We start from the raw sequence: 23,658 nt of genomic DNA on the forward strand, positions 1-23,658 counted from the left end.
TACTTCCTACCCTTGGTATCCAAACATCATGTTTTGCACCACCACCACTCCAGATGTGGAATGAGGTTAGGGTGTGTACACCATGCCCTCTTTAAACCCCCAATGGAAGTGGAAACACTGAAAATACATAGTTGACAAACTAATAGAAGCCTCACTGAACTAGTTGCAATGCTTCATAACTGCTTCAGGAGATCATTAGAACTTCTGTAATCTTGTGATTGTTTAGACAGTTAATGACTGATAGAGAAGAACAAATGAACAGTTATTCGGAATGACCAGGAACAACCAGCTATTCTAATTCTATGTATAATGGAGATAAGTACCAGAACTTCTCCAGAAAACATAATGATAATATATAATTATTACTGACTGCAATAAAAATAGGGCAAAAGTCCCAAAAAATTGACAAATTGATAATTATCTGAAAACAAATAAATTTAGAAACTTACAGATCCATCCTCTTCCATGGGCCTACTGCAAAAAATAAAAATAAATAAGAAAATGAAAAATTTGTTAGTATTTAGAAAACTCCAGCCATATCAATCAGATCAAATTAACTAATAGTGCACAACATATAAATGATTCAAACATGGATCGGGTAACAATTTTTTTTAAGATAGCTAATGTATAAGATAATACGGTACTAGCTACTTATGACAACAAAAATATTAGATACTTGTGACAATTTAGTGATGTTTGTTCATTCAATGTTACTAGAAAATGAAACTAGCAATGAAGTATGTGTGACAGACAAATCAATCTAGAGGGGTATGGGCCCTCTCAAGAATTTATGTTTGTCCCAGTTTTTTTTTTTTGGGTTCAAAAGAGGGTTGGAGGCAGACAGTATGTGCATGTAATTGTGTGACTAAACATATAATACCATTGGCAGTGTACTTATTGGCAGTCATGTGACCAAAAGAGTTAGGGCAAAACCAAGGCTCTCCAAACAGACCAAACAGGTTGCTCCATAAAGATCAAGCCATGGAACAAAGAAAGACATGAGCTTGTGTCTCAAACTATCATAAAACATCATACACGCATCAAGAGACAGACCCTTATAAGCCTGCTCTGTAACAGATCGGTGGTGTTCACTCTAAAAGGAATAGTCATCCACACAAAAGGCTTAACCTTAGAAAGAACCTTTGCTTCCCATAAAAACAATTGGAAAGAGGAAACGAATGCAAGGAATGAGTCAGATGAGAATAAGTAGAACTGCATGAAGAAATTCCAAAAGAATCCAATTGCTGACCCTGAAATCGCCACAATAAAATGAACAAAATGACTCCAATATCATGAGAAGTAGAGAAAGCTTCTCCGCTTCTCTTTCATTAAGATTTCTATGAAAATGGAAGTGCCAAAAAATAGTGATTACAGTCACTATCAACAACCATAAAAGAAGAGAGAAGTGTTTCATGACATAAAGAAAGAGGAAAAATTCAAGGGAAAGCAACTGAAAGACACTGCTCCCAAACCAAAGATCCTCCCAAAAAATGAATCCAACAACCATCACCAGCTTTAAATTCAGTAGAGAAAAAGAAATGGTGAAACACTTGCAAAATGAATTTCCATAGGCTTTCATGAGTGGCTCTTAACTCCAATACTAGCATCCCGCCCATTTGCTCGCAAACCAAATTTGATTTGATGGCAAAATGAAAATATTTAATTGACGAGACAGGCTACTCAAAATAACGCTGTAAACCATAAAGCTAAAGATGGGCAAGCTCTCCTTTTTTTTTTTTTTTCTTTTTTTGTTGCTTCTTTTAGGTTTAAGTCCTCACAGAACATTTGTGCTGCGTATCCAATAAAATTCATGTCAAAACAAACAAAAAAAAACAAGATGTTTGCCTTGTGAGTCATATTATTCAATCCCACAAGTCCATGGTGAACTTCAAGCTGAAATAAATATTATCATCTAAAAACAAACCTACAATACAAAAGCAGCATGACTAAATTAAACATGAGATACCGTCCAACTTATAGCATAATTGCAAAATTTAGCTGTTAAAAGTAGGCGTGAAAAGACCGAGTTCTTACGATAACAAACAAGTTTTAGAGTCTAGGATTTCTTCAGAACATTATTCCACATATTGACATGAACATTGTTCCACACTGACATAGTGATATGGCAAAATAGCGCAGCCTGGTTCGCGCTAACGTTCTGAAAACTAAACTAGTCGACACCAAGATAAGTAGAGAACGGTAAAGTACCTCATATTGAAGCAGAGAAGCTACGGCCACAGAACAGCTTCTGCGATTTATCCGAACCAACCTGCGAACAGAGGCGCGTTACCTTTCTACTCTGGCAAACCCTACAGAACCACAGAGAAAAGGAGAGACAGCTTACAGGTTTAGGGTTTAGTGAAATGACGGATCGGGAGGGACTTCGAAAATGGTCAAGTGGGTCAATGAGTCCTCTGTTAAGTAACAAATTGAAATAATTGCAGAAACTTACCCAGGGTTTGGGATTTTAGCATTTTCCTCCCTCGGAGCTTTAAAAATTACGCACCCTTCTAATTTTTTTAAGGAAATTAAGTTTTTAAAATTTACAAAAATGGGTGAGCTTTAAAAATTAAAACTTTTTACTACAAGAGAGAAAATTGTGCACTCAATATAAGATTTTGGATATCTGATAAGAAAAAAAAATTATGTGTAAGACCTGGGAGTGGTTTATGCTTGAGAGTATGAATTTCAGATCTTAAATTTAAATTTGAATAAATTTAAATATAATTTTATATACATTTCATCAAAATACAATACATATCTAAACTCAACGGCTCTCCAAACATAAGGATTGTAAAATTGAAAAAACTTGTAAATTGAGATGTAAATTTGGTTTGTATATTTCTAATGAGAGTTCTCTCTCACTGTCTATACTTGTATGAGAGAGAGAGAGAGATGAATATGGTCGGCCAAGGAGAGGGAGCTACATAAAACATGTTTTAACATGTCATTTTATTTTCAATAATGCCTTATTATATAGTCATAGGGAAATTACGCCTACCTTCCTTAAGATATGTCAATGTAGAACCTCCATTGAGGTTCAAAAAATCCACAAACCTCCTATGAGTTTTGGCAAGAAAGAAAAAAGAAATGCAAGACTTTCGCTAAGGGTTTAAACTCATGGACTAACTTGGACTTTTTTTTTTTTTTTTTTGCGATACTTGTATTAACTTACCATCAAGTCCATGGAAGGGGTATAAGTATCTTTAAAATCAAATGTATCAGGGAAGGATCCTCAAAATTTGGAACTTCAAGAGATATCCATGTCTTATCCATGCCTTTTTGTCAAACTCAGTATCTCTCTCTCTCTCTCTCTCTCTCTCTCTCTCTCTCTCTCTCTCTCATGTTCGCACACAAAGAAAAAATAGCAGTTTCTTCTTTTTATATGTTTCTTCTATATTTGTGAGGTTCAAATAATGTAAAGATTTAGAATATTGTCTTGCAACAATATCCAAAGTTGGTTGAAATTGTTGTAGGTTCAAATCTTTGGCAATTGTTCATAACCTAAAAGACCTAAGAAGCTTCAAGGTTGATTTATTGCTACTTATGAAGACCTAATGTGGCATCCAAAAAGTTGGCTCATTTTTTTAGGAAGCTTAATCTAGTGAATAGTAGAAGTGTTAAATCACAAGGACAAATTGGAGGATTGTGGGTGCTATAAATAGGGAATTCAGACATTCGTGTAGAATTTTGAGAAAAAAAAAATTAATTGCATTGGAAATTAGAGAAGCAAATGGATTTAGTTCAATGCTTAGGCTGGTGTATGAGGCCTAAAGTCAAACAATGAACAAGAATTTTTGGGAGCTCCTATTTGTAGAACTTGGCAAATATAGAAAGCCTTAATGAGTGGTAGAGGGTCTTAGGAAAAATTCTAAGTCAAAAGGATAAGAGTAATATATTGGCTACAAGTGATTTAGGCATGAAGGCTTTTCAAAATTTTGCGAAAAATAACTTCCTAATGAACATTGGGTTATTGGAGTTGAAGTTCACATGGTCCAAATAAAGTTATGGGCATAGATTCACCAAAGAAAGATTGGATAGATGATTGCAATGAGGAATGGTTTCGAATCATTATTGTTAATGTGTTCACAATGTCAACTTCAAATCATAACCCAATTTTAATTGTGATGAAGGGCCGTATATGGAAAAGGATAAATTTTCTTTTTTATTTCAACAATAGTGTCTAACAAAGGAATCGTGGCATGTTGTTAAGGAGGCTTTGGAGGAACCAATATAGGGGTCCCCAAATTTCAAGGCAATCTCTAAGCTTGAAAATGCGACTAAAACTTGGCTAGGAAAAGGAAAAACACTACTCCTGGTAGAAAAGGGGCGGGGGCGGGGGCGGGGGGGGGGGGGGGAGTAAAGGTTATCATGCACAAATTAAAGTAAAACTCTTTAAAGCATATAATCCATGGAGAAATTCAAAGAGAAAAAATAAATAAAGGAAATTAAATGGGCTGATCAAGAAAGATTAGATCTAGCAAAGCAATAAGAACACTGTGCATTTCTATGCCACTGTTAGTCGGAGGAGAAAGGCTAATTTAATTAGATGCTTGAAATTCAAAAGGGGATAGTGGATTTAGGAGTAATATCATAAATTCGAAGAGAAAAAATAGTTAAAAATTAACATTGGAGCTTGCACATAGAGGAAATTAACTGGGTTGACCAAGAAAGATTAGATCTAGCAAATCAATAAGAATACAACACATTTCTATGCCATTGTTAATCAAAGGAGAAAGGCTAATTTAATTAAATGCTTGAAATTCAAAAGGGGATAGTGAATTTAATTTTTTAAACATATATATATATATATATATATATATAAACACATGTCGTCCTCGAAGTTTGGAAAAATTCAATATGTTTTGAATGTAATTTGTTCAACTCATGAATAGTAGAGAGGCATTCTAGCTTTGTAAAGTTTTTTTCCAAAGAGGAGGGTGAAGCTATAAGGTTTAAAAGATACTTGGTTTTTTCATAGACATAGTGTCACAATGTCCCGGAAAAAGGTCTAGAATGGTGAGGAATAATAATGTTAAAGGTTCAACGGAGTCGCCACTAACCTGTTTTTTTCCTAGGTGCGGTTATTTCACCTAATTTCTACTTGTTGATTGATCTGTAGACTAAATATAGGCCAAGGAACCAGTAGTCTCAATCTGCACGTACCAAAGTTGGATCGGGAGTTCAGTTATGCGAGGGGAAGGTACTTACAACCCTTACACACTTGTTTTATGAATGATACCTAATTTACCATGAATTATCCCTAAATTGAATCTAGTTGTCTTTAATTAAATCTCCACAAAACAAATTAATATTACAATTTTAAAAACAAATGTGAAAAATGTGCGATTTAGGAATATCTAATAAGACCTCCAAAGGAAGGGATCTTATTAGATAAACACTCCCTCATAACTAATATAAGTGAGATCTAAAACACTTTTTTACCTTTTATTAAATCATTGGTATGCAGCGATGCACACACACCAAAACAGATATATATATATATATATAATAATAATAATAATAATAATAATAATAATAATAATAATAATAATAATAATCAAACAAATTCATCAACTTTGAGCAAAAAATAAAAAGTCTTTAAAACATTCACATGTTTGAAAAAAAATTTAAAAATTTTCTAAAAATTTTCTAACATTTTTTTTGCAATTCTCTAGGATTTTTAAAGACTTTTTCTCCTTTTTCTTTATTTTTGGTATTTTTATTTTTTCATTTTTTTATTTTTTGAGTCAAAATGACTTAAATAAATTTTATTTATTTGTTTTATGATTTTTTACTATTTTTTAAAAATTAAAAATCAAATTTTCAATTAAATAAAAACTAAAATCATTGATAATAAAGAAGTTCCTAAGGTTGAAAGTGAAGATAGGAATGGGTAGAATATGAATGTTGAGTTTTGCTTCGTAAGCTTGGAGACAGAAATACATTGGCGGACTTCTATGTTTTTCTAAATTAGTCGACGGGTTCAGAAAATCACGACAATCCATTGACGGTTTTGTTTCCTAGTGGAGGGGCGGAACTTGAGTTAGAATTAGAGTATTAAGCTGGCAGAGTATGTCGTCATTAGGGACGATAAGTTATTAAAGTAAGTCTTATGGTATTGTAATTATAGCAGATATGTAAGGTACTAAGATTCTAAACAATTTTCTCAATTGTCTCTTTAGGATGGATTCGAGGGATAATACTGCCAACGCTGGAGGCAGTAGCAGCGAGGGAGCTGCCCATGAGGGTGGCAATGACTCTATAGTAGCGTTTTGGGACTTCGCCTAATAGTTTATGGCGGAGGTTATGCGGAATGCTACGAGGCAAAACTGTCCCACAGCTGAGCTGGGAGATTCTATCGATCGGTTTACCTTATTGAAGCCTCATGCCTTCGCAGGGAGTGCAGACCTGATCCGAGCAGAGAATTGGATTCGAGAGATTGAGAAGATCTTGGCTATTTTATGTTGCACTGATGAGCAGAAGGTGCTTTATGCGGCGTTCAAGTTAACTGGAGAAGCTGAGAGATGGTGGGAATCGGTGAAGTTGCTTGAGGCATAGCGATTAGTGCCGGTGGCAATGACATAGGGCCATTTCAGAGAGGTGTTCTTTGAGCGGTACTTTCCAACCATGGTAAGGAATGCGAAGATGGAGGAGTTTATGATCCAGACTCAGGGGCAGCTTACGGTGTAGCAATTCATTGCCAGATTCATGGAGCTGTCTCGCTTTGCTCCGTTTATGGTATCGGATAAGGCGAGGAAAGCTTGGAAGTTTGAGAGAGGCTTGAATAAGGAGAATCAAAAGCAGACAGCAATACTACAGATTTAGGACTTTGCTATGCTGGTGGATAAGGTCACCGTGGTAGAGGAGAGCCTGCGGGAAGATACAGAGGTTCATATTCCGAAGAAGAGGCCAGCACCTTCTAGTTCGTATTCAGGTGTGAGGTAGGGTTCTTGGAGGAAGTACGAGCACGGTAGAGGCCAGCATTAGGATATGGGTGCTAGGGCATTTCAGGGTACCACATCACACCCTATTTGCCCTAGGTGTGGCAAGTGGCATTTGGGAGAATGCAGGGACGGACCAGGTGACTGCTACCGGTGTGGTCAGCTCAGACATAAGATGCAAGAGTGTCACACGCCGTCAAATTTTCCACCTCCACAACAACAGTATTGGGGTGGTAGCCAGGCACCACATGGAAACTACCAGAGGGGTACGACTCAGGTGAGGGTATGTTCTTTAACTCTTAGCGATGCTGAGAACGTTGGTGACATGGTGATAGGTACTATTTCCATTTTGTTAAATAGTGATACTGTATTATTCGATTCAGGTGCAACACATTCCTTCATTTCTCGGGAATTCATTAAGTTGTGTGGGGAAGAACCACAGTCGTTAGATGTTGAGTTAGAGGTGGTTACAGCGACAGGGGTAGGGATAGTGTGTAATAAAGTAATCCGAGACTGACCAGTAGAGATTCAAGGGAGAAGGATACATGCTAGTTTGATTATATTTAATATGCATGACTTTGATCTTATTCTGGGTATGGATTGGTTAGCGACTAGTTATGCGAGTATTGATTGCCATAGAAAAGAGGTACTGTTCTGACCTCTTGGGGAGCCGGAGCTTATATTTGTTGGGTCATGTGTGTGCTATGCACCACAAATCCTTTTGGCTATGCAGACGAGGAGATTACTTCTAGAAGGATGCCAAGGTTATTTAGCTTTCATAAAAGAGGCACCGAGGGAGGAACGTAAACTGAAGGATATCCCAGTGGTGAGGGAGTTCTTAGACGTTTTTCTAGAGGACTTGTCAGGATTGCCTCTTGATCGTGAGGTGGAGTTCACTATAAAGTTGACTCCAGGCACGTCACTGATTTTGAAAGCTCCATATCGTATGGCTCCAGCAGAACTGAGGGAATAGAAGGAGCAGCTACAGGAGCTACTAGATAAGGGTTACATCCGACCGAGTGTTTTACCCTAGGGAGCACCAATATTATTTGTAAAGAAGAAGGATGGGTCGATGAAAATATGCATCGACTACAGAGAGATTAACAAGGTGATAATGAAGAATAAATACCCGTCACCCCGAATAGATGATTTGTTCGACCAGCTACAGGGCACATAGGTTTTCTCTAAGATCGATTTGTGATCCGGGTATCATCAGTTGAAGGTGAAAACGAAAGACATATCGAAGATTGCATTCCGGACTAGGTATGGCCACTATGAATTTCTGGTTATGCCTTTCAAATTGACTAATGCTCCTGCAACATTTATGGACTTGTTGAACAGGGTGTTCCACGAGTATCTGGACCAATTTATGGTCGTTTTTATTGACGACATCCTAGTTTATTCGAGGAGTCCTGAGGAGCATGCAATTCATTTGAGGTTGGTACCTCTAGTGCTCAGGGAGAAGAAGTTGTTTGCGAAGTTTAAGAAGTGCGAGTTCTGGTAAAAGCAAGTGGCGTTCCTGGGGTATGTAGTGTCCAATGAAGGGATATCAGTAGACCTGAGTAAGATAGAAGAGGTAATGAGCTGGACGAGACCGAAGAATGTTTAGGAGGTTAGGAGCTTTCTAGGGCTTGCAAGATACTACCGACGGTTCATAGTAGGGTTGTCCAATCTATCAGGTCCATTAACACGACTCATGATGAAGAACGTAAAGTTTGAATGGACTGATGAGTGTGAACAAAGTTTTCAGGAACTGAAATAGCGGCTGGTTACTGCACCAATTCTGACCATTCCATCAGGGGATTGTGGATTTGTAATCTTCAGTATTGCATCTAAGAAGGGTCTCGGGTGTGTTTTAATGCAATAGGGAAAGGTAATTGCTTATGCTTCTCGTCAACTCAAGGAGTACGAGAAGAACTACCTAACACACGATATGGAATTAGCAGCGATAGTGTATGCATTGAAGATTTAGAGGCACTACTTGTACAGTGAAAGGCACGAGATTTTTATCAATCATAAAAGTCTTAAGTACTTTTTCACCCAGAAGGAGCTAAACATGAGGAAGAGGAGATGATTGGAGCTAATAAAGGACTACGATTGTACCATTAGTTACCACCCAGGAAAAGCTAATGTGATAGCTGATGCTTTGAGTCGAAAGTCAGTGGATGCGTCAGTCTAAGCAGTGGGTGTTCAGCATCAGATTGGTATGGACCTGGAAAGGTTAGGCGTGGAGTTAGTGGAAGGAAATTAGCAGGCTTTCATTGCTAGCTTGGTGGTGCAGCCGACCTTACGGGAAAGGATTAGAACAGCTCAGATGAAAGATTTAGAGCTGGTAGAGGTTATGGAGGGAGTGCAGAATGGGTTGAAACCGGATTTCAACATCTCAAATGATGGGATTTTGAGATTCCATACCAAGATCTGCGTACCGAATGGTGCCGAGATCAAGCGAGTCATTCTAGAGGAGGCACATCGTTCGCTCTACACAGTACATCCAGGAAGTACGAAGATGTACAGGGATCTGCGGGAATCTTTCTGGTGATCTAATATGAAAAGAAAGATCACCTGTTTCGTAGAGCAGTGCATGACATGCCAGCAGGTGAAGGCCGAGCACCAGAGGCCAGCAAGACCATTGCAACCACTTCTTATCCCTAAATGGAAGTGGGAGCACAATTCCATGGACTTTGTCATGGCTTTGCCATCAGCACTTCACAGGCAAAATGCGATTTGGGTTGTGGTTAACAAATTGACGAAGACAACCTATTTCATCCCGGTTAAAGTCAATTACTCCATGGATAGACTGGCAAAGCTATATGTTCAAGAGATTGTCAGATTGCACGGGGTACCAATGTCTATTGTTTCAGATAGGGATTCACAGTTTACTTCCCGGTTCTGGAAGAGTCTTTAGGAAGCGTTAGGATCTTAACTCACCTTCAGTATAGCGTTTCACCTGCAGACAAATTGTAATGACCTGAAGTATAATGGTATTTAAATAATAAATTAAGTGAGAGAAAAATGGGAATAGAAAAGAGGGCGTAGCAGACTTTGTTGACAAACGCGGCAATTGGGCTCGTCGATGAGGGTGTGTCTCGTCGATGAGAAAATACCGAGGAGGGTTTTGGCAATTCTGAATTTCGTCGACGAGGGGTGAAGGTTCATCGACGAAACTCTTCAGGGACTCGTCGACGAGGTGACGTGTCTTGTCTATGAATCCGGCTCTATAAATAATGTAAACTTGAATTTTTAACGTAGAAAATCAGAAAATCTCTCTCTTTCTCTCTCTCTCTCTCTCTCTATCTCTCTCTCTCTCTCTCTCTCCTCCCTACGGTTTCTCTCTCCTCTTTCTTCAATTTCAGCTCCATTGTTCGCCGGATCGACGATCTGAGGCCACCACGACACTCCTGGGGAAATTCTCTCCTAATCTACCGGAGCGGATCGTTGGTGGAAGCAAGTTGAAATTCATCCCTGAGTTAAGGTAAGACTTTTTATGTCAAATTTGGTATTTTCATAGTTATAGAAAATGATATTCACAGAAAAATATTGAAGTTTAGTTTTGGGAGTTATTGTTTTTAGGGAGTTGAACGAGGAACCCTGTAAATGTAGGACCGGAATTTTTAGGAGGTTCTTTCCAATGTCAGGTAAGGGAATAAACTAATACAGTTATTTTTTCATGCAAATTAGTATTATTTATCGGAAAATTAATTTTCAGGAAAACATGTGTTATATTTGAGTATTATTAAGAAAATGCATATTTGGGAAAATACTGCTATTATACAGGAAATGAAATTTTAGAATGAGATGTATGATTTTACTCAGAATTGTGTGGCATGAATATTGATTTACGTGATAAATATTATGTTATGGCAAATTTTACGAGTAAAGCATGTTTTTAGGAATTATGAAATAATACAGTACATTATGATTTTGAAAATACATGATAATTGATTTATTATTTAGAATGATATGTATGAGATTTTCGGTGCAAGGCCGTGATTGATAGCCAACGCGAGACCGTGTTTTACGTATGATTTCAGCGCAATACCATATTTATGAAATGTTCAGCACAAGGTCTTATTTATGAAATGTTTGGTGCGATGCTGTATTTATGATATTACAAAAAATGCTATTAATCCATTTATGTTAAACGCTATATTATCATGTATTATATGTTATCAGAACCCGAACGTTAGTTTAGTTCAGTTTTAGAAGCACGGTATCGTAGTTATATAGATCAGATATCTATGTTTAGATTGGTGCTAACCACCCCACGAGGGGGTAGGAGATGGATAATCGATGTGGCTTTCAGTGTAGAGTTGTAGACGTCCACCTGGTAGTCTGGACTAGAATGTGGCGAGTCCATCGTACTTATAGACATTTTTGACTTGGCAATGGTCGGCCAGCCATTGTCGAGTCCCGCCTTCAGGCTGCACAACCCGTCATGGAGGGTAACACATGACACCAGCTAGTTATTCATCTTGGGTATGTTTTCAGTATTATCAGCTATACCAAACATTTTATGAACTATATGATTTATTAGAAAATATGAAAGTATATGATTATTCAGTATGTTATGATGAATGTTTTAGGTATATGAAATGTACTATATATGTATAATTGCATTAAATGTTCATGTTGTCACACAACTGTATTTAGTTTATTTTCCCTTACTAAGAAGTTTCTCATTCCTGAACATTAAATGATTTTTAGGAAACCCAGAAAGACCGGCGGATCGAGGCCGCCATTGAGTTAGTGTGTTACTAGCCTATCGGGAGGGTAAGTTTTGTTTAGGAATAGTATATTTGAGTTGTGGGTTCCTAGATATGCATATATGTTTTGTATTTTGAGAGATGTATATAAACACCATATTTATGGATTATAGTTAACTCTGGTATTATATATTTATGGTTATGATGATGATGTTTTTGCTTAGGTTCCGTTGTGAATGACATGTGTCCCTGTTACCCACGGGTTCGGGTTGACTTATTTATTAAATTTGTATTATTATATGATAAATTAAGCAGGACGTTACACAGATGGTCAATCAGAGAGGACCATACAGATCTTAGAGGATATGTTATAGGCATGTGTACTGGATTTCGGTGGCAGTTGGATAAGATATCTGCCATTAGTTGAGTTTGCCTACAACAATAGTTATCAGACCAGCATCGGGATAACACCATTTGAAGCAATGTATGGTTGGAGATGCCAATCTTCGTTATATTGGGATGAGGTCGGTAAGCGACAGATTTTAGGGTCAGAGTTTGTCCAGCTGGCCGCTGAGAAGGTCCAGGTTATTAGGGAGAGAATAAAGACAGCTCAGAGTCGGTAGAAGAGTTATGCGGATACTCGCCGACGGGAGCTAATGTTTGAGATAGGTGATGCTATATTTTTTAGGATTACTCTAATGAAAGGGGCAATAAGATTTGGGAAAAAAAGGAAGCTAAGCCCTAGGTACATCGGGTCATTCAAAATCTTAGAAAGAGTTGGTTCGGTGGCGTACAAGATAGCATTACCCCCAGCACCAGTCTAGGATTCATGACGTATTCCATGTGTCCATGCTTAGCAGATACATCATGTATCCTTCGCATGTGATCAGTTATGAGTCTTTGGAGCTCAGAGACACGTTGGCATATGAGAAAATACCAGTTCAGATCCTAGATCAAAGAGAGCTAGAGTTATGTACGAAGAGAATCTCGTTATTAAAGGTATTGTGGCATAATCACGTAGTGGAGGAAACTTCATGGGAATTAGAGTTAGAGATACGTCAAAAGTATCCACAGTTATTCATAGATGCTCAAGGCTAAATAGGTGAGTAGAGCGGTAAGTAAGTGTCAGTTTATATGTATAGTGTTTAAAGTAGGTTTATTTATGGCTTGGTGTATGTTTGGTCTTCGGGAGAGTTTTGTATGAATATTGTAATCTCCCAAGACAATGTATGTAACCATGGTATTCCTTCGCCATAATGAGGGTAGGTAATAAATTTGGGACGGGACCGCTATGTGGGTGGCTATCGACTCTTCGGTAAAGATGGATTATAAGATAAAGAGGTAATTAGCATTAGTTGGAAAATTTCGAGGACGAAATTTGTATAAGGGGGGAGACTGCAGAGACCCAAATTCAGAAAATAAAGAAATAAATGAGAAAAAAAGGAAAGGAAAAATAAAAAGGGGATTTCAACAAGCTTCGTCGACGAGTCCCCTGTGTTCGTCGACAAAGGCCCTTCAGTGGTTCGTCGCCGAATTTCAAAGCATCGCCGACGAAGAGATCCAGAACGACCGAAAATATTAGGCTTAGAGTTCGTCGACGAAGCCGTTCGTTCATTGACGAATAGCCTTCAGTAGTTCGTCTACAAAGGCACCATTCATCGACGAATTTGACTGGGTCAATGAGTCTATAAATAGAAATTTTGTTTGCTTTTTCATTAAGAAACATAATTTCTCTCTCTCTCTCTCTCTCTCTAACTCACGCCTACACACTCTCTCTCTCTACGATTTCTCACCGCTCATTGTCATATTCAATGATCGAAAGTTATTACAACGGTCTAGGGGAGATTCTCTACAAGTCTAGCGGAACAGATCTTTGATCTAAGCTTTTTGAGCGTTACTCCAAAATTAGGGTAAGTAGGTTATTTTAAGGCTTTATGGTTGTTGTGAACTATAGGAATGCCTAGGAAATGATTAATGGTTGCTAATCTAGAGTTTGTGTTGATCTATTTAGGAAAAATGTGGTTTCAGGATTTTGAACTGCAAATGCCGTAGGGCATCGAGTTTGGGGTTTCCAATGGGCTTTCTTGTAAGTCAGGTGAGGGGATTTGTCTTATATCAGTTACTTTTGAAATCTAATCCGGTTAAAACTGTATTTTATGGTTTTGGGAAAATTAGGGTTTTGGGGTATAGTCTCCATTTTTCTTTAAACTTATATATTCTTATTATATTAAAGGTTGGAGATGCCTGAACCCTTGTTTTTTTTTAATTAAATGATATTTTTCGAACCATTTATTATATTATAGCATATTTAATCAAATGAGTGTGACATAAGATGGTAAATGTGAATGAGCTGAACTAGTGAAATATCTGTATGAGATATGGGAATTGGAGTTCCAAATTGTTTTCAGGAATTATGGAAAACAAGATGCCGATTTAAGACTAAGGGCTGTGAATGCCTAGTAATACCGATGAATGAATGAGTTTGTGAAAAATACTGGAATTGCTTAAATGCTTTATGGAATGAAAAAAGGTTATTGTGCTTTCATATAAATTGTATATATGATGTATGAACCACCTGAGGAATTGGTTACTATGGAAGCACGGTACCGTTGCTAGTGGGTGATACAGTGCAACCACACCTTATTAATAAGGGTGGGTATTTGAAAAGTCGATTGGTCACTAGCTTTGGTGTTTGATTCAGGGTGGGATTGACCAAAGTGGAATTGTAACATTGAAGTGATTTAATTGGTGGCCTACCAGAGCTAGATTGGGTCTACGAACCGCACAATTTGTACCATGGGGGAAGTAAATGGTGTTTATGTGATGTTCCAAGGCAAGGAGGAGTTTGATATGCATATACATGATTAAAAAACAAAATGTGCAAACTTAAAGTTTTGAGTATTTAGTAGAGGGACTTTACAGTGTATGGGCCTGTATCCTACCCCAACCTCGGGAACTCTTGCTTGTAATAAGCCGCACTATCTTTTGAAAGAATTATATACATGTCTTCTATATTACAAAGTTGAGAATGTTTTAACTGCGTAATTTGTTTTAGTTAAACTACTATTGTTTTCTGTTGAAATAAACTCATGTAGTCACACACTGATGTAATATGATCCACCTTACTGAGAAATGTCTCACCTCAATATACAAATCTTGTTTCAAGTTTTGCAGGAAACCGGACCTAGCGTTCTAGTAGGTTCTAGAGGGTAGTATTTTGGGAGTCATTTTTGTAAGTACTCGTGTAAGTATTGGACTATGGTCAGGTTATTTTTTTAGGATTGTAATAGAAACATTGGAAGTATTTATGTAATAGTAATGACTTAGAACTCTAGTATGGTATTTGAGAATGAAACTTTTCTGTTACTTTATTATATGTTGTTTATGGAAAGGGCAACCGTGAGCCCTTCGAGGTCGGACCCTCTTATTTATGGTATCAGAGAGTTTTTTTGTTTTATGCTATGTTTTCTAGCACTTCGAGCCCACGTGGCAGGTCGGGGCGTTACACCTGAAGATCCCTGTACATTTTAGTGCTTCCAAGGTGTACTGTATAAAGGGATCGGTGCGTTTCTTCCAAAATGGTTCTTTTAATTTAAGCACCTGTAGGTACGCACAGTCTAGTACTAAACCTCATAGCACCATCATTAGAAATATTAAAATCAACCCCCTATCCACTCTGTATTCTATCTATGATCTTTACTAATTCTACGTCTTGTGTCTAAGCAGTTTTAATTTTCTCCAGTAAAGTCGGTTGAAGTACTAGACTAGAAATAAATGTCTGGTGATCCCCCTTTACCAACTCCACCCTAAGCCTTTCGAAATCCATTCTGATCTAAAGCTGCATCACCACTGCTGACATAGAGGCATTCCTTGATTTCCAACTTAAGGCATCAACTACCACATTTGCTTTCCCTGGGTGGTAAGTGATGGTACAGTCGTAATCTTTAATTAACTCCAACCATATCCTATGCCTCATATTCAACTCTTTCTGTGTGAAGTAATATTTCAAAATTTTATGATCTGTAAAGATCTCACATTTCCCACCATACAGATAATGCCTCTAGATCTTTAACACGTACACCATTGTAGTCAACTCTAAATCATGTGTCGAGTAGTTCTTTTCATATTCCTTGAGCTATCGAGAAGCATATGTCACAACCTTTCCTTGTTGCATCACTACACACCCAAGTCCTCTCAGAGACGCGTTACTGTAGATCATATAATCTCCATCCCCTGATGGGATGGTCAAAACTGGTGTGGTGACGAGTCGCTGCTTCAAATCCTGAAAGCTCTGCTTACATTTGTTGGTCCATTCAAACTTCACATCTTTCCTCATGAGCCGTGTTAGAGGACCCGATAACCTGGAAAAACCCTCCACAAACCGCCGGTAGTATCCCGCCATACCCAAGAAACTTCTAATCTCCTGAACATTTCTTGGTCTCGCCCAATTTATTACCTCTTCTATCTTGCTTGTATCTACCGAAATACTGTCCCCAGAGATCATATGTCCAAGAAAGGTAACCTCCTTCAGTCAGAATATTCATTTCTTGAACTTGGCATACAACTTCATTTCTCTCAACACCTGCAGCACCATCCTCAAATGATCTTCGTGCTCCTTAAAACTTTTTAAGTAGACCAGAATATCATCAATGAAAACAACAAGAAACTGGTCCAAATACTGGTGGAATACCCTGTTCATTAGGTCCATAAACGCTGCCAGTGCATTGGTCAATCCGAAGGGCATAACCAAAAACTCGTGGTGGCCATACTTGGTTTAGAAGGCTGTCTTCGGAACATCTTCTGCTTTAATTTTTACCTGATCGTATCCTGACTGAAGATAAATCTTAGAGTAGACCAGGGTTCCCTGGAGCTGATCGAATAAGTCATCAATACGAGGAAGATGATACTTATTTTTAACTGTCACTTTATTTATCTCTTTATAATCGATGCACATCCTCATCATCCCATCATTCTTCTTAACAAATAAAACTGGCGCTCCCAGGGCGATACACTAGGTCCGATAAATCCTTTGTCTAATAATTCCTGCAACTGGTCTTTTAGTTCTTTCAATTCGGCTGGAGCCATTCTGTAGGGTGCTTTAGAAATCGGTGTTGTCCCTGAAAGTAAATCTATAGAAGACTCAATTTCATGATCTGGTGGTAAACCAGGTAACTCTTCTAGAAAAACATTTGAAAATTCCCTAACTACTGGAATATCAGCAAGTTTTAATTCTCCCTCTAACATTTCCTTTATACAAGCTATGTACCATTGACAACCATCTCGGAGTAGTCTGCGCGTTTGTATGACTGACACTAAGTGTGGTGAGCAAATTATGCCAGCATTTGCATCTAGTCATTCCATTCCCAAAATCATGTCAAACCCCTGAATTTCTAATACTATGAGATCAGCTGGTAATACTTTTTTATGAATTTCTACTGAATAACTTTGAAACACTCTTCTATACCTCACTATTGACCCTATTGGTGTAACTACTGATAGTTCAGTATCTAGCAACTGTGTTTCTACCCCAGATAACTTGATATACCCCTATGAGACGAAAGAGTGTGTGACCCCTAAGTCAAATAAAACAACAACTTTATATGATAAAACAGTAATAGTACCTGTTATGACGTTGCCCACAACCTCAGCATCTCCCGATGTCAACATATAGACCCTCACCTGGGCTGTGTTCCTCTACTAGTCTCCTCAAGGTACCTGGTTATTCCCCCGGAATGGTCTAGGAGCTAGTGCATTGATCAACGATCCATGACATATGCGTGGGACATGTCTGGGTCTCCCACACCGATAACAAACTTTTTCTCCCACACGTCATTCTCCCACATGTCTTCTGCCACATTTAGGATAGATGGGACAAGTCTGCTTGCCTTGATACCCGCAATTTCCCATCACCTGCCTCTGACTTCCGTCGTACTAGTCTCCCCTCCATGGGCCTTGGCTAGTACCTGCCTGAAACCCAGGAGGCATGGGTCTCTTTCTCTGGCTTTGTATCCCAGTACCCCTCTGCATGCTCTCCTCTGCTACAGCGGCTCTGTCAACCAATTTTGAGAAGTCCTGCTCCTTAAGAATTGCCACCTATTCATAGATTTCTTGCCTAAAGCCCCTCTCAAACTTCCTTGTCTTCTTAGCCTCGTATGGGACAATATATGAGGCAAAACGTGACAGCTCAATAAACTTTCCCGCATATTACAAAACCGTCAAATGCCCCTGGGACAAGTTTAGGAATTCCTCCACTTTGGCTTCTCTGATGGTGGCGGGGTAGTATCAGTTAAAGAAAATTTCTTTAAATTAGCACCAACTCATGTTTACTGGTACCGACCTCAGCTCCTTAAGCAATCTCATAGTTGTCCACCACCTCTCGGCCTCACCTGTCAACCTATACGTGGAAGGACCCTCTGATCATCATTACAATGCAACACCGTCAGTATTTTCTTGATTTCTTGTACCCAATCTTCAGCAATTGCAGGGTCGGCTCCCCTTGAGAATGCCAGAGGATGCATGCTCGTGAATTGTTGGATCGTACAACCCTGATCAGCAGGTGGGCAACCCTATTCTCTACTATTCCGTGTGATTTCTGCCATCACCTGCTGTGCTACACTGCACAGCACCTGGTCAGAGTCACCGCCACCCATACTAGAAGGCCCTGCATCACTACCATCACCGATGTGTGCATTGCTATTTCTAGGGTCCATCTTGCAATAACACAAGAATAATCTGAGAATCCTAACTTTATAATACAATTCTTACATTAATCTAACTAAGAATCATAACATATCTTTATACCACCAATTCGCTAATTTGAGGCTCAAGTTTACCATTCAGAAACAAAAATCGACTATAGCTTACCATGACTTTCCTGAAATCCTCACCCCAGGAAAATCACAAAAACCACCCTGAAGTTTTTGCCTCCAAATTTCAAGACAAAACCATAAATTCTCATCTTAATCTCCCACATTGACTTGCCAAAATCTCAATCTACCAATTTCTACCCTCATCAAAATTCATTCCTATACTTTGGTATTGTTTTCCACTGCACACTAAAGTCTATAGAACCTAGCAACCTAGGCTCTAATACCAAACTTGTAATAACCCCCAAATTAGTACCATTTTTTTATATTCTTTTTGCAACAACATTTATTACTCTGATACCCATAATAATTTTCACTATAACGTCTCGGTCCCAAAGTGGTACCAAGGATACCTGTCCATCAATACCAACCATCTAAATAGCGAAAAACATAAAAACACTCTAACCTTATTTACAATACCAGAGTTTCAATATTTCTCAAAATATACATATACATCTCCCAAAAGAAACACAATGTCCTAAGGGCATACCCAAAAATACAACTCCCAACTCAAAAACGTACCCTGCAGTTAGGGCAATAGTAAAGTCCCCTCTATCTCGACGCTCGCTCCACACGTTGGTTTGGATTTCCTGAAATGGTTGAATTTCTGGGGTGAGACACCTCTCAGTAAGATGAAATATGTTATTACCAATGTGTGGCAGCTCGCCGAACCTCGATAACATATCTGGTGTTATCTCTCTTTATTTGCTTTACCTTGTATGCGTAATTAGCTCACTTGTGTAATTTAATTTCAGCATATATATATATATATATTGATTTATTTTATATTTGCACTAGATTAACCCTAGGGTTGTGAAATACTGCTGCTAGTTAATTGACCTAGGTAAGAAATTTTAAAATACCAATTCATCCCCCCCCCCCTTTTGGGATTACAGTAAAGTTAACAATTGGTATCAGAGCCTAGTAACTTAGACTTAAACTTTTTTCTGCAAAAGATCTAGATGACTCATAACATTGTAACCCCTTTCCTTGAGGGACCATTTTCCACACGTCCTCCTGTTTTCAGCGGTGTCAATTACACCTTATGGAAACAAAGATGCATTTTTACCTTCAGAACATTGATTGAAAGGTGTGGAGAGTTGTCTCTAAGGGAAACTATATACCCATGAAAACTGAAGGTGAATCTAAAGTCCCTAAGACAAAAGATGAATATACTGATGAGGATATGAAAGCTGTTAGTTTAAATGCTACTGTCATGAATAATCTTTACTATGGACTTGATGTAAATGAATTTAATATAGTTGCGGCATGTTCTTCTGCTAAGGAGATATGGGATAAGTTATAGGTCACCTATGAGGGTACTAGAGATGTGAAAGGTAGTATGATTGATATGTTGACCAGTGAGTATGAAGCATTTAGGATGAACATTGGTGAGTCCATACAGAGCATGTATACTAGATTCACATACATTATTAATTCACTGCATGCATTGGGTAAGACATATCCCACGTATGAAATGGTTAGGAAAATTCTTAGGGGATTGCCTCCTGTTTGGGAAGCAAAGGCTACGATCATATCTGAGGGTAAAGACCTTAAGGTTATGTCACTAGATGAACTGATAGGTTCACTTATCACCTATGTGTAGAGACTTGAAGAATTATAGAAATTAAGTAAATAAAAGAAAGGAGAGAAAAAGATTTTTCTAAAGGGACTCAATAGGGTCTCGTCGACGAACACATAGCACTCATCAACGAGCAGCCTTCTTGGGCTCGGCTACATGGACTCGTGTCTCGTTGACGGGAACTTACCGAGAGGGGTTTAGCGAAGCTTGAATTTCGTTGACAAGAGTTACGATTTCATTAACAAACTCCCTTCTTGGGCTCTTCGACAAGGTGACATGTCTCGTCGACAAAGCCACATGAACAACACTCTATTTATAGGCCAAAATTAGGATTTAGCGAGGAAGTTAGATTTTTTTTCTCTCACATTTTCTCTCTCTAGCTCGAGTTCTACCTTCTCTCTAGATTTTCGGCCCTAATCTTCCCCAGTTCGACGATCAGAAGGCGCCACGTTGATCTTGGGGAGATTCTCTACAAGTCTGCCAGAGCAGATTGTTGATTAGGCTAACTTGGGTACTATTCCAAAATTAGGGTAAGTAAGAGATTTAAGGGTATTATGAGTTGTTTGGAATATTTGAAATGTAGGTAGTATTATACTGAAATTGTTGTGGGAAATGAGTTGATCAATTTGGTAAAATTATGATTTTTAGGCTTTTGAGTTGGAAACGCCGAGGAGCATCAAATTGAGTATTGTTGTGAGCATCTCAATAAGCCAGGTAAGGTGAATAAATTATAGTAGTATTTTTATGAAAATTGTGGGTTGGAAAATTTGTGAAAATGGTATATGATATTTTACCTAAAATTTATTTATAATATAAATATCAGATGAAATTTGTGTGCATATGAATTGTGTTGGGAAATGTTTAAACTGTGATAAATGAATTACCTTGTGAAATATGTAATATTGAAATGTGTTATGGTATGAGAATTGAATTATGAGAAATGATGAAAGTAAAATATGTAGGAAAGATATTTTCTCAGAAAATGAGGAAATGTGAAATATGTGAATGTGTTTTGAGAAATACTGAATATTTGTGAAAAGAGATGTTTATATGATAAAATGTGTTGAGAATACTGATTTTAAAATGTGTATATTGCAATGCATAATTCTGCAATATGAATATGAGGAATGTGAACATAAGAAACATGATGTTAAGAAATGTGAATATGGGAAATGAAAATATTGCAATGTTAATTCTACAATATGAAAATGTGAAATATGATTATGGGAAATGTAAATATGGGAAATGTGAATATTGCACCGTTAATTCTGCAATATGAAAGTTAAATTGTGAGAAATGAAATGTGGAATTCCGCACCGGAAATATAGACATGTGATGAAGGAAATGTCAATACCATATAATGATTGTTGGTATGTGGCAGTGGAAACCTTGATGGATGAATATGGGAACCCTAATGATAGGTTATGATATTGAGAGTACGGTACCATTGCTAGTGGAGCAGTGCAACCACACGGGCTCATGGAGCGTGTGGCGTGGCATACGCTGAGTTGTATTGTAGAGTTGTTGTACCCCCTGAGTCCGGATCAAGGCTTTGGCCGGCCAGTCGTACTATAGACATAAGGTATATGGTATTATTTGATCTAATCGGGTCAGCCAACCGCGGTTAGATCCAACCTTTGGGCCGCACAACCCTGACCATAGGGGAAAGTATGGTGTGGAGAAAGATCCTCAGGGCAGCCATGAGTTACAAACATGGGTGTATGGGTTACCGAGGATACTCATGTGCTAGATATGGAAATGGAAATGGAAAATGAAAAAAAGATGGAAATGGAAATGAAATGAAAGTGAGAAATGAAATTGTGTGAGTAAATAAATAATTAAAGAAAAGTAAGACACACTGCGTGAGGGCTTACTGAGTAAGGTGAGTGCTCTGATAAGTATCAGTTGTAGCTGAATCCAAGTTAATTAGGTTAGGCTGCAAACGATATCAAGACATAGGGAAGCTGCCTGTATGGGTGGGTAAGTGTAATGACCCGAAAAATTAAATGATTGAAATAGTTAGGAAAAAAATAATAATAAATAAAATAATAAATGAACAGATAAAGGGAATAGTATGAAAGGAAAAAAAATAAAAAAATAAAAAAATAAAAAAATAAAAAAATAAAAAAATAAAAAAATAAAATTAATTATTAATTAATTAATTAATTAAATATTATTTAGTTGAATTAATAAATTAATTAAACGTTATTTAATTGAATTAATTAAATTAAGTATATGATATTTATATGTTTATATATATGGGTATGTAAGGATGAAGGAATACATACATATGTGTATATATGTGTGTGTGTGTGTGTGTGTGTGTGTGTGTGTTTATAAAAAAAACGTATAATATTATAATGTTATAATATAATATATTATATTATATACTATATATCAATCTGGATGCTTCCTCTCTTTAAGAAATTTTGTCCTCGAAATTTTATTAACTAAATATCCTTTCATATTACTTAAATTCATTTGCTAACTACCATCATAAGAACTTAACATACATATCATCATATTAACCATTCAATCATTCTTCATTAAGTTAAATCATCACCATCTTAAATATAATCTCATACCTGCTTCTTTGATAGCATCCTCCTCAGCTCGAAGTGTGTACAGCCGGGGTGGAGCACCTCTTCCAAGGGGTACCTGCTATTTTCCCTGATCCTGATTCTGAACAGATACCATAGGCAATGGTTCTCGACAATCCTTCTTGATATGCCTTGGCTTACCGCACCTGTAGCAATTTAGAGTGCCAAACCAGCATTTGCCCCTATGCCTCTTATTACACTTCGGGCATACAGAGCCTACTGTTTCCTTCCCTTTCTTCACTGGTCCCTGACTAGCCTCAGACTGGAAACTAGATGGTGCAGGTCTCTTCTTCTGTTCTGAAGGCTTAGTGCTGCCCTAGATACGCTTCTCCAACACCGAAACCTTATCAACTAATTCTGAAAAACTCTAGACCTGAAACCTGACCACCAGCTCGTAAATCCTGTGCCTCAGGCCTTTCTCAAATTTCCTGGCATTCCATACTTCATTTGGAATAAAAAATGGAGCAAAACGCGACAGTTCCACAAATTTAGTCGCATACTCCGCAACTGTCATATCCCCCTAGGTCAGATTAGTAAACTCCTCAATCTTCTCCTCTCTGATAGATGAAGGAAAATACTTGTCAAAGAACAGCTCCTTGAATCTCTTTAAGGTAAGAGCTATCTTTACCCACCTCTGATCCTTTAGCAGCTTTGCAGAAAGCCACCAGCGCTTCACCTCTTCAGTCATCTTGAAAGCGGCATATCAGACCTTCTATTCGTCCATGCAGTCGAGTACAGTCATAATCTCCTCTATTTCCTATACCTAATTCTCTGCTGCCACTGGATTAGGTCCTCTTATAAAGGCTGGAGGGTTCAAACTCCTCAATGTTGTAGCCCTGACCTGTAGATGGACAGTTTTGTTCTTTAGGTTCCTTCTTCATCTCTGCCCTAACCTGGCGGACTATACCCCGTAGCACCTTAGAGGTATCTATGTCCTCTTCTTCACTAGAATTCACTGAATCC

The 23,658-nt window shown here is 37.9% G+C and overlaps 1 protein-coding gene across 2 annotated transcripts in view; it reads right to left on the reverse strand.

Moving 5' to 3' along the window:
* LOC131155035 (uncharacterized) overlaps positions 1-23,658 on the reverse strand; it is a 389,116-nt gene that overhangs the window by 18,455 nt on the left and 347,003 nt on the right. The window contains exons 1-3 of one of the 2 annotated variants that reach the window (XM_058107929.1): positions 2,345-2,508; positions 2,209-2,269; positions 450-474 (exon numbers count right to left, since the gene is read on the reverse strand). The exons of the other annotated variant lie outside the window; for it this stretch is intronic. Of the exons in view, the coding sequence (XP_057963912.1) occupies positions 450-474; positions 2,209-2,213 (30 nt within the window). The 5' untranslated portion in view covers positions 2,214-2,269; positions 2,345-2,508. Of the gene's footprint in view, positions 1-449; positions 475-2,208; positions 2,270-2,344; positions 2,509-23,658 lie in introns of those variants that run through there. 2 annotated transcript variants of the gene reach the window in all.

This window comes from Malania oleifera, chromosome 5 (assembly GCF_029873635.1).
Source record: "Malania oleifera isolate guangnan ecotype guangnan chromosome 5, ASM2987363v1, whole genome shotgun sequence".
Lineage (NCBI taxonomy): Eukaryota > Viridiplantae > Streptophyta > Magnoliopsida > Santalales > Ximeniaceae > Malania > Malania oleifera.